At 45.5% G+C, this 11,696-nt stretch overlaps 2 protein-coding genes and 1 non-coding gene across 3 annotated transcripts in view; 1 reads left to right on the forward strand and 2 right to left on the reverse strand.

Moving 5' to 3' along the window:
• The first annotated feature begins 1,507 nt into the window (after window positions 1-1,507).
• Window positions 1,508-1,581, forward strand: TRNAD-GUC. The gene has a single exon. It is a non-coding gene; the product is annotated as a tRNA-Asp (tRNA).
• Window positions 1,582-5,922: 4,341 nt separating this feature from the next.
• Window positions 5,923-6,513, reverse strand: LOC119368723. The gene has a single exon (XM_037633898.1). It carries the CDS (start codon window positions 6,393-6,395, stop codon window positions 6,132-6,134), a length of 264 nt encoding a protein of 87 aa, XP_037489795.1. The 5' UTR covers window positions 6,396-6,513; the 3' UTR covers window positions 5,923-6,131.
• Window positions 6,514-7,315: 802 nt separating this feature from the next.
• LOC119366200 (diacylglycerol kinase 5-like) overlaps window positions 7,316-11,696 on the reverse strand; it is a 5,355-nt gene continuing 974 nt past the window's right edge. The window contains exons 2-13 of the mRNA XM_037631891.1: window positions 10,773-11,007; window positions 10,522-10,644; window positions 10,311-10,439; window positions 9,875-9,960; window positions 9,521-9,644; window positions 9,322-9,370; window positions 9,023-9,105; window positions 8,817-8,884; window positions 8,523-8,600; window positions 8,172-8,259; window positions 7,958-8,074; window positions 7,316-7,857 (exon numbers count right to left, since the gene is read on the reverse strand). Coding sequence (XP_037487788.1) covers window positions 7,528-7,857; window positions 7,958-8,074; window positions 8,172-8,259; window positions 8,523-8,600; window positions 8,817-8,884; window positions 9,023-9,105; window positions 9,322-9,370; window positions 9,521-9,644; window positions 9,875-9,960; window positions 10,311-10,439; window positions 10,522-10,644; window positions 10,773-11,006 — 1,509 coding nt within the window. The 5' untranslated portion in view covers window position 11,007 and the 3' untranslated portion in view covers window positions 7,316-7,527. The remainder of the gene's footprint in view (window positions 7,858-7,957; window positions 8,075-8,171; window positions 8,260-8,522; window positions 8,601-8,816; window positions 8,885-9,022; window positions 9,106-9,321; window positions 9,371-9,520; window positions 9,645-9,874; window positions 9,961-10,310; window positions 10,440-10,521; window positions 10,645-10,772; window positions 11,008-11,696) is intronic.

Here is an 11,696-nt window from a genome sequence, read left to right on the forward strand (position 1 = left end):
GGGAGGTGGGAAGCCCTAGGGGGCTCCCCCAACCCTCCTGGTTACGTGAGATGGGGTGAGGGGGGCGCTCAGCCCCTTATTGGGCTGGTTTGGCCCCTCCCCTTGGCCCATGGGGCCCGCCAACACTTGTCAGGGCCCCCCGAAACCCCTTTTGGTATCAATCTTCACCTCTGGACCATTTTGGAGTTCCTCTCCACGCTCGGGATCTCATCCGGGACTCCGAACAACCTTCGGGAACCACCATAATGATTCAACTATACTTATATTGTCACCAAACGTTAAGTGTGTAGACCCTGCGGGTTCGAGAACTATGCAGACATAACCGAGACACCTCTATGGTCAATAACAAATAGCGGGACCTGGATGCCCATATTGGTTCCCACATATTCTATGAAGATCTTATCATTCGAACCTCGATGTCAAGGATTCAGCTAATCCTGTATGTAGTTCCCTTTGTTTATCAGTATGTTACTTGCCCGAGATTCGATCGTCCGTATCCCCATACCTAGTTCAATCTCGTTACCAGCAAGTCTCTTTACTCGTTCCGTAATACAAGATCTCGTGGCTAACTCATTAGTCACATTGCTTGCAAGCTCATTGTGATGCTGTATTACCGAGTGGGCCCTGAGATACCTCTTCGTCATACGGAGTAACAAATCTCAGTCTTGATCCATGCCAACTCAACAGACACCCTCGGAGATACCTTTAGAGCACCTTTATAGTCACCCAGTTACGTTGCAACGTTTGGTACACACAAGGTACTCCTCCGGTGTCAGTGAGTTGCATGATCTCATGGTCATAGGAACATGTACTTGACATGCAGAAAGCGATAGCAATAAACTTGACATGATCATATGCTATGTTTATAGTTTGGGTCTTGTCCATCACATCATTCTCCCGATGATGTGATCCCGTTATCAAATGGCAACTCACGTCCATGACTAGGAAACCATAGCCATCTTTGATCAACGAGCTAGTCCAACAGAGGCTTACAAGGGACATGTTGTTGTCTATGTATCCACACATGTATTTGAGTTTCCGGTCAATACAATTATAGCATGGATAATAAACGATTATCATGAACACAGAAATATGATATAACCAATTTATTATTGCCTCTAGGGCATATTTCCAACACGGGCCGCTCCAGACCCGGATCCACCGCTCCGCTTCGTCGGCGCCCCAGATCCGCCGAGCCGAGTCGCCCCCGGGTTGCCGCCGCCCCAGAATGACCGCGCCGAGTCACCGTCCGCCCTGGATTCGCCGAGCTGAGCCGCTCTCGGGTCGCCGCCGCCCCGGATCGACTGCCACCGGTGAGTCCTTTTCTGCCCCTTCTAGTTCGATTTAGCGAACGGTTTGTAGATGAACTTTTGTTCATGCGAGTGGCCGCTCCGTAGTGCCTTGTGGGCCCCTCGTAGCCCATCTTGACGTGAGACCAATGCCAAAATATCCTATAAATAGAGAAACCCCCAGAAATAATCCTAGAACTTCGACTCCGCTGTCGCACGCCCCATTGTAGTATAGTGGTAAGTATTCCCGCCTGTCACGCGGGTGACCCGGGTTCGATTCCCGGCAACGGCACAGAAAAGTGCTTGATGTCTACTACACAACTTATTCTTGTAGACTCGTGTTGGGCCTCCAAAAGCAGAGTTTTGTAGGACTGTAGCAATTTTCCCTCAAGTGGATGACCTAAGGTTTATCAATCTGTGGGAGGCGTAGGATGAAGGTAGTCTCTCTCAAACAACCCTGCAATCAAATACAAGAAATCTCTTGTGCTCTCAGCACACCCAATACAATGGAAAATTGTATAGGTGCACTAGTTCAGCGAAGAGATGATGATACAAGTGTAGTATGGATAGTAGATATAGGTTTTTGTAATCTGAAAATAAAAAATAGCAAGGTAGGAAGTGATAAAATGGAGCACAAATGGTATTGCAATGCTAAGAAACAAGGCCTAGGGTTGGCACTTTCACTAGTGCAATCTCTCAAGAGTGCTAATATATATAGTTGTATCATATAACAATCCCTCAGCAAGCAACAAAGAATCACTCCAAAGTTCTTATCAAGCGGAGAACATAAGATGAAACTTTTTGTAGGGTACGAAACCACCTGAAAGTTATATTTTCCAATCAATCTATTGATCCATCCCTATAAGTCATACAAACAGCCCTAGAGTTCGTACTAAAACAACACCATATGATACACATCAACTAACTCTAATGTCACCTATATACTCCAATGCCACCACAAGTACCCGTGAGTTGATTATACGATATGCTTCAAACAACTTCAGATTCATAATATTCAATCTAACACAAAGAACTTCAAAGAGTGCTCCAAGATTTCTACCGGAGAAAGTAGGACGAAAACGTGCATCGACCCCTATGCATAGATTACCCCAATGTCACCTCAGGAATCGCGAGTTGATTGCGAAAACATACATCAAGTGAATCAATAGAACACCCCATTGTCACCACGGGTATCCATATGCAAGACATACATTAAGTGTTCTCAAATCCATAAAAGAATTCAATCCAATAATAGTGAAACCTCAAAGGTAAAAAAATCAATTCATCATAACAAGATAAAGAGGGAGAAACACCATATGATTCAACTATATTAACAAAGCTTGCGGTACATCAAGATCGTGCCAAATCAAGAACAAGAGAGAGAGAGGGGGGGGAGAGAGATCAAACACGTAGCTACTTGTACATACCCCTAGCCTCGAGGGTGAACTACTCCCTCCTCGACATGGTGGTCGTCGAGATAATGAAGATAGCCTCTGGTGATGATTTCTCCCTCCGGCAGGGTGCCGGAACAGGGCTCCAGATGGTATTTTGAAGGTACAGAGGCGTGCGATGGCGGAGTCGAAGTTCTAGGGTTATTTTTGGGAGTTTCTCTATTTATAAGGTTTTTCAGCGTCGGTCTCACGTCAAGATGGGTTATGAGGGACCCACAAGGCACCAGGGCATGGCCAACCCCCTATGCTCGCCCTGGTGGCTTGTGGGGCCCTTGTGGCTCTTCTAGTCCTCCCACGAAGCTTCTATTGTCTCTTTTGTTCCAAAAAAATGTCAAAATGCTTCCCTGCATTTGGAGAATTTTTATTTCTGCACAAAAACAACACCATGGTAGTTCTGCTGAAAACAACGTCAATCTGGTTAGTTTCATTCAAATTAGATCAAATTATTGTAAACATGGTACGTATACTTCATAAATTATAGATACGTTGGAGACGTATTAGCGGACTCGGGTGTGATTTGTAGATGGATTTGAGCCCTTGCGAGGAATTTTTGCTTGAGGATTCGTCCACGCCCGACGACTCGGACGTAGAGTCGCTGCTCGAGAGCCATCAGTAGCAGATGGTGGTGGTGGTCCTCGCCGTGAAGGACCTCGAGGATTGGAACCGAAAGAGATGGCGAGGATCGACCGTCGGCCGTCTTTGCATCCCTCACAACTGCCATCTCGGGAACATGATGTTGATGCAAGACTACTTTGCGAACAATCCTATGTATCCACCACACCTCTTCCGGAGAAGGTATTGAATGCGCCGATCCCTCTTCGTAAAAATTGTGCAAGCTTGAGGCCAATTCTTGGTTCTTTGTTTACTCAAAGGAGAAACGCCCCTGGCTTGAACGGTTTTAGCACATATCAAAAAATCTCGGCAGTTATGCAGGTGATTGCATATGGCATTCCGGCTAACTATGCCGATGAATATCTTCGCATTGGCGAAGATACTACAATTGAGTCTGTGCGTAGGTTCGCCAAAGTGATCATCCGCGTCTTTGGTCCTGTCTATCTTCGTGCACCCAACGAGGAAGACGCAAAAAATTTGATGACAGCAAATGAGAGGTGAGGTTGGCTCGGCATGCTAGGAAGCATTTATTGCATGAATTGGACTTGGAAAACCGCCCGAAGGCATGACACGGGCAGTATTGTAGCAAGTCTCGTGATGCAATAATTGTGCTAGAAGACGTAGCATCCGAGGATTTATGGATTTTGCATTGCTTCTTTGGTATGTCGGGTACTCTCAATGATATCAATGTGTTGCAACGGTCTCATTTATTTGCTAGACTTGCTAGTGGTGATGCTCATTCTTGCAACTGCACGTTGAATGGGCATGATTACACAAAGGGGTACTATCTTGTAGATGGCATTTGCCCTTCTTGGTGTATATTTGTCAAGAGCATCAAAAAGCACGCAACTAGGAAGCATATTGAATTTGCAAAGGTACAAAAGGTTGCACCAAAAGATATTGAAAGAGCCTTTAGGGTTTTGCAATCTAGGTTTGCCATTGTTCGTGGCCCTGCTTGTTTTTGGGACAAGAGAACCTGAACAACGTCATGACATGTTGTGTGATTCTTCACAACATGGTCATCGAAGGTGAGAGGGACATGAACTTGGAGTTCTTCTACGACAATGTCGGTAGCCGTGTGAAGCCAGTTAGAGACCCTGACCGCATACAAACATTCCTTCAGACATACCGATAGATTGAAGACACAAACACCCATTATCAGCTTGAGGAGGATCTCATTGAGCACCATTGGCAAAGGCATGGGTGGTAAAACCTGCCATTTTTACATTCATTTCGTTTAATTCATGTGCGATTTGTATTATTGTATCATTGTTGTATTAGGGACAATTCTTATATTGAATTATTAGTTTAATTCGGTGATTTGAATAATTATTGTAATTTGGATGCTTGTGTATTATAATATTCACATTTTACCTTATATTGAGTTCATAATTATGTGTAATATGTGACATATGTGTCAAATTCAAAAAAAAACCACGTGTTTCGCGGGCTGGCGAGGGATGCGGCCAAACAGACCCGAGATCTGTTCGGCCCACGCGCCAGCCCGCAGAACATGTTTTTCACGAACTTTAAGCGCAAAGGTCCGCGATATAAGGAGTCTGCTAGAGATGCTCTTAGTACTGATTTTACAATTACAGTTTTTCCTAGATGCTATTCTTTTGCCGCCTATCATTCGATTTGTGATTGTTCCATGCATCAACATTAATCCTTATGAGCGGCAAAGCTACAAAGAAAAAGTGTGTACACATAAATTTGGCCGACGAGAACATTTGTCCATATGAGGGCATTAGTCGCTGGTCTTGCCCATGTCCAGTTCGTGTGTACAATTAGATTTGGCCCCACTGAAATTCAATTGGTTGGAAAGATCTGTAAAAATTGCTAAACGCCTTTGAGACTCGACCGGCATAGCATCTTAAAATTTTGCTACGAAACATAAGCGTGAAATGAAAGCAACATGAAGGTGTGCAGTAGTCCTGGTCATCTCAGGCCCGGCCCTATCAGCCCACCCAGGCCCGGCCCTAAAATCCAGGGCCTAGGCCCGATGGGCTTGCTCGTGGGTCGGGCTTGGGCCTAAGTTTTGAGCCCACCAGCAGGGCCTGGACGGGCTTGGGCCTAAGTTTTGAGCCCACCAGCAGGGGCTGGACGGGCTTGGGCTTGACATATTGGCATTTTAGCAAAGAGGCCCAGCCCACGGCCCTAAGCCCTAAGGGCTTTTGAGGGCTTTTTATCAGATGGGCCGGGCTTGGGCTTAAAAAATAGGCCCGATGGTAGGGCCTAGAAGGGCCTGGGCCTCAGTTTTTTGCCATGGGCTTTTTTAGGCCCGGCCCAGCCCGGCCCGGCCCGGCCCATGGCCAGATATAGTGTGCAGCGACTCCTCACGGCCCTCGTCCGCCTGATTTCCTCCTCGCCCGCCTTCCTGGCCAACGGGGCCGCCACCTAACTCTTTGCCCTGCCCGCCCTTGCCATGGGCTGCTGCTGCGCCCTGTCCTTGACGGACGGACCCGGCGGCGCTCCAGCGCACGGCCTCCGCAGCCCGCGCGCCCATCCTGCTCGTGCTCGTCATGGCTCGTCGATCGCCCACTTGTTTGGTAGTGCTGCTCTCACTGCGGTTGACACAACAGTTTTCTATTTTTTTTGCTTTGCTTTGCTCTGTTTTACAGTACTTTTCCAGATGGACAATTTCTTTACGGTACTCTTTACATCCGCCTTGTGCACACAGGCTTGCACAGACTTGAAAGGGTTACTTTTAACCACACGGCACGTAAACCATGTGCACGCACACTGCTAACTATAATCAGCGGTACTAATCCATGCGCTGCTAGGCGTTGGGGCCCCACATGGAGAGGAACATGACGGTGCGGAGCGACTCCTCCTGGGCGGCCCGCCTCCGCCGCTCCTCGTCCTCGGCCGCCTTCCTGGCCAGCGGCGCCTTCGCCCGCGCCGACTCCGCCGGCGCCCTGCCGGCCCTGGCCATGGACTGCTGCTGCGCCCTGTCGGCCTTGCCGGCGGACCTGCCGACGGCGTCCCGCGCGGCCTGCGCCGCCCGCGCGCCCACCCGGCTCATCATGTACCTCACGCTCATCCACCGATCGCTTCCTCTTCTTGCTTGCTTTGGCTTGGTTGTGGTTCGACGTGGATCGAAATGGGGTTATATATAGGAGTAGTATACAGGGCGCGGTTAGCGTGTTGGCGTGCATAAACGCGGGCTCCGTTCCTGCGGGCACGGTGCACGGTTTTTGTGGTGTTCTCTGGGAAACGGTGGGCGTGCCGCTGACGGAGGGAGGTCCGGAAGATGCCTTTGCCTTGTCACCGCTCATCAAGTCCTTATCCTAGCACCACCACTACCACTACACCGTTTATTTTGACGTCATCCATTACGCGTTTTTGTTAGTCGAGGTTTCAACGAGATGGTGCAATGGTCGCTTTCAAATTTCAATCTCAGACGAGTGCTAGGAAAATGATGATGGGAGTCGGAAGCTTGGTGGACAATGCACAGGTTAGGACCCAGAAAGTGATTCTTAGGTGGATTGCACATTAGTTGTGTTTTTTTTAGATGCGTCACTTTGACGGATGACCGAGGTTGCGTTTTGGAACTGCGGTGAACTGTTTTCATCTTATTACATTTTGACTTCAACAAGGGCCTCTTTGACAAAGGTCTCAGAAAGCCGGAAATAAATTTGTTTCGTTGCTTCACCGACAAAAGAATGAATTACTGCGAGAGATTTCAGCGGACAGATTTTTTTTAATAAAATATACAAAAAAGAACTCCTTGGAGAAAACCATATATAATGCTAAAATATTCTTACATATTTTAACCCTCTAAAACTGCTATGAAAATGCTTCGCATTAAAGAGGCAACAACTACAGACTGCCCCGCGAAAGAAAATGAAAAAGCAACAACAGACTGAACCTGACTGCCTAAGCAGTGTGATCTGAATTGCCGCACCTCGTCACATCGCGGCTGAACATACGATTCAGATTCAGAATCGAGAGGCACCATTATACGCTTCCAACAAGAGAACAATTGCATTGCAAACACTTGCCAATTTTGTGGTTAGTGAATATTGCCGGTCTACACAAGGCTGCTAATTAATTAAGCTCCGAAATTAACACCATAAACAAAGGGGAATAATCACTCACTGCCATCAGTGGCGAGCATTCTGAAATCTGAACTGAAACCATATCGACAGCTAGGAGAAACCTCGACTAGTAACTCAGCTAAGATGCGCGATGTCGACCTCGTCAGGTAACTTGAAGGTATCCGCAGCCCCAAACTTCTTCTTCCCCTCCTTCCACTCGTCCTCGTCCTCCAGGCTGTCGCTGTCGTCGTTCTCGTGCCCGTGGCTTGATGGAGTCATAGGGTCCTCAACGCTCTTCGACTTGCAGTGGCCGTTGGCGAGCATGGTGACCTGGCGGAGGTGGGAGATCTCGACGACGACGGTCTCGTCGTTGCTGGGGAGTGGCTGCTTCCATGGCTCGCCGTCGACCCTCATGAACGTGTGGTCAGCTGCTCCTTTGTGGAACTCAAACCGGATTCTATGAGCCTGGACAGTGAAATTGCCATTGATGTCAGATTGTTAGTCAGTCAGTCAGCAACCATGAATCTGCAGTGTACCGAGTGGTGAAAGAACCGAGGTATTTCACCTGCGCTAGACGAGTCCCGTGTCCATTAGGGGCCAGCAAAACGAGACCATGCCAGGCATCACGAAAACCGACAACCTCGATGAGTCCATCATCAACATATGGTGCAGTCAGGTCCCTCTGCATATATTGCCAGGTAAGCTTGTTAGATTCTGCAGAAGCAAGTCATTAAATATGACAACGAACAAGGCGACTCTGTGCAAGAAGGGGAACTTACGTCTTGCTTCTTCCTCGTGCCAGGAGTTCCCCAGGGATTGAATCCTCCCGAGAAACTTGGCAAATTCAGGCAGATAATTGATCGAATACTGAAACAAGAGAAAGTTTGTTGATATTTTTCTTTGTCGCTGGCTGTAATCCAATTCTTACAAATAATAATAACCAGAATTTCAAGTATATGCCACCTCAACTAGAAGAAATTAGCAGGTGGCAAATTGATTGCAAGAAACAGGCGCAGACATTTAAGATGTACAAAATGAAAATTGCCTGACTGTACACAAATACTGCTGAAATTGCCTGACTGTACACAAAGACTGCTGATACTGCCAGAAGGCAATAAGGATTTAATTACCTGGTGGGGATTTTAAGCTCTTCCCATTTGCCACCAGGTCTTTTCATGATCCTCACCTTTGCAAGTTGTGAAATGTTCCTGAAATGCGAGCTCGAAATGTCATATACATGTCTGAGGTCAAGGTACATAAAGGAACTCTTAAAGCTGATGGCGAAGTTATTAGGGTTCTACCTACAGATCTAAATTGATAGATACTTTGATACCTTTCATAACACATCAAAATGCTAATAATTGAAAATCAAAGATAATATAAGCAAGATCAGAAGCACAATGGCTGCATTAGCGATAAATTACCTTGAAGAGGAATGAGTTAGAGAAGGAGCAAACCATCCTTGTTTAAGTCCAAGCTTAGCATATGTACCCTGCATACACAAATGCATTGCAAGATTCATCATACACCCATACATCATGCAGGCGGGCTAGCAATTTTGATTTCTGAATCACCAACCAAAGGTAAGGATAAAAGAAAATTGTTTCCCACACACAAACTAAAAAAATACCTGATTCGTTAGCTGGTTTTTGAACTTCTCTGGATTTTTCTTCCTTTCAGAGTGGAACCCATACGACACTTGAGCATCCATTCCTGCAGTGTATAAAATCATGGTCATGTTCATAATTTCTTGCATGATTCAAAATCAGGACACGATTACATATTTAATAGAAAATGTATCCCATAATTGGACACTGAGACATGTACTATGGTAGTGACAAATATAGTTGTGAAAAATGTTTATCATCTGAAACGGAACGCAGCCTTTGTCTGAAATATAAGCTAAGCAGTAAGCAGAGCAACTCTTACCCATACTGAAGTAATTCCAAAATCCTCCACGGAATGTGTGGTAACCCTCCTGAACAAAGACATAATTGGTTAATAAACTCATGACATTTCCACTTTTCAGAGTATAAATGGCATTTATAAGTGATAGTCCATAGTTACTATTAATTACATTAGTAATCGAAGGATTACAATAAATGGTAGCAGCAGAAATATGTCCTACCACATTGAGCTCATCAGAGCCAGTTACACGGTGGAACGCATGCAGTGAATGAGGCAGCTCTAAGGGAGCAATAGGATCACATGGACCTTCCTGTGGAACTCGCATCCTCATGATGATATGCCAACTGAAACAGTAAAGTGCATCTAGATTGAGTTTTTCTGTCATAAGCAGAACAGAGAACATGTTTTACTAATAAATTAAACTGACTGAGGCAACAACTGGAATAGAGAAATAGTTCATTGGACTGAGGTATGTGAAAAAATTGTTGGTGCCAAAATGTGCACGTTAATCAGAATAGTGGGGATTAATAAAACTTCTTTTCTTTTCAGAAGCACGTTATAGGTGAGACAATACCTATCAATGCTCATTTCTCTTGCTCCTTTTACTAGCCCAAGGAATGATTTCACTGCGTCTGGGTCAGTAGCTGGGTTCTTCTTTCCCTGCAGTTCAAGTTAAAATGAATATTAGAAACATCATTCCTTGGTGAACTAAGGAAACAAAGTATAGAAAATTCAGGCCTTGCACCATACACAGACCAGGTAAAAATAAACATGTCAAAGGAAACTGAAGAAATAAAAAATAAACGTGTTCATTAAAATGAAAAGTTGCATTCCTCATGGAACAGCCAAACAAGATAATTAACTTGTGGTACTGGTATGTTCTTTCGTTTGTCGGGAACACATAAATGTTTCAGTAACAGCAAACATGAAGTACAGAAAGAGACGTATTCATCACACATTAAGAGAATATGTGCTTGTAAGTTATAACAAAAAATAGGCACTAGCATTACCCATCCGAATGAAAAAGGAAGGTTGTTTCCGGTTCCCAGAGGCACAGTAGCAACAGGGGGTGAGTGCATAAGCTTCAGATCACTAACTACTCCAAGCAGCCAACTTGCGGTGCCATCACCACCAGCAACCTGTTTGAAAGCTCCTTAGTTCAGACAAAGAAACAGGACATTCTTTTGTACATTATTAAGATTATGAAGGTAGGACACTCACAATTAGTCTCAGGCTCTTCTCAATTTGAATAGCAAGAGGGTCACCGTTAGACTTTAGCCTTTGAAAGTTGGCATACAACCTGTGCAGCACCTTGTCAGGGGACTCTTCAGAGAGATCAAAAACCTGTGAAAAGGTGAATGATGTAAATCTCCCCAGCAATCAAACACGATTTAAAGAGCTACTGTGTATCAAGGGATCAACGGAATGCACTGTTTCAGGATCACAGCTTCTGCAACTGCTAGGTCGGGTACCTGTGCTTCATTGAGAACCTCCCGGTATGATTTGATCAAACCACTTCCAAGTTGGCCACCGCTTCTAGAGTTGATGAAGACTACCACGGGACAAGATGGTGCATTATCAACGATGACTGGTTCAGAGTCCGGATTTAGTATGTAGTCCGGAATGCGGTAGTCGGACAGCGGCCCGCATGACTTGCTGCCAGAACCGTTAGTGCTAATCGCACATCCGTCCATCCTGCAGTCCATCCTGCACATCATGGTAGACAATTTTAGTACCTTATGAACACTCTCTGCACTAGCAATCTACCACTCATTCTACAAGTGTGAGTGAGGAAGTTGAAAAATTAAAGAAGTGGTGGTTCAAAAGTATCTTTTAGAACCAAGTACCATAGCCATCCCCATTAATGAACTACAACACCCAAGTCATTCTCCAATAAAAGCATGCCAGTAGCAGTTCATCAAGATTCTTGATGCAAAGTCAATTAAGTGTAATTGCGTGCAGGAAATATTTCTAGACTGGAAAATGAACGAAACAGAGTTCACATCGCATTTACCAACCACAAATTGTGGGCACATTTGATACAAAAAATTATCTCCATACCATGCTGAAAAGATTTAAACTGGAAAATCATTTAAAGCGAGGATAGCATGGGGCCTGGTGCCACACATGGAAATGACACCTGGATGGTATTTTCTAACTCAGCGATCTTTACAACTGTACCAAAGCAGGAGTATCGCCAAACAAAAATAACACGCATATCCTTGCGCATCCCATGACTGCACAAAATTCCCGTTACCATCTTGGGAAAACAGCGCTGTGTGCCAGCGCAGTGCGGTAGTACACAAAGTAGCAACGAGAACGAACCATGAAGCAGAATAAAGTATGGCACAAGAAGCGGATGCAGAACTTGAAACAACTAAACAAGACGCTGCTTC

The sequence above is a fragment of the Triticum dicoccoides genome, chromosome 2B, assembly GCF_002162155.2.
Source record: "Triticum dicoccoides isolate Atlit2015 ecotype Zavitan chromosome 2B, WEW_v2.0, whole genome shotgun sequence".
NCBI classification, from domain to species: domain Eukaryota; kingdom Viridiplantae; phylum Streptophyta; class Magnoliopsida; order Poales; family Poaceae; genus Triticum; species Triticum dicoccoides.

What these genes read in the sequence shown, in the direction of transcription:
- LOC119368723 (XM_037633898.1), bottom strand. Translation starts at nt 6,395, where the DNA reads ATGAGCGTGAGGTACATGATGAGCCGGGTGGGCGCGCGGGCGGCGCAG.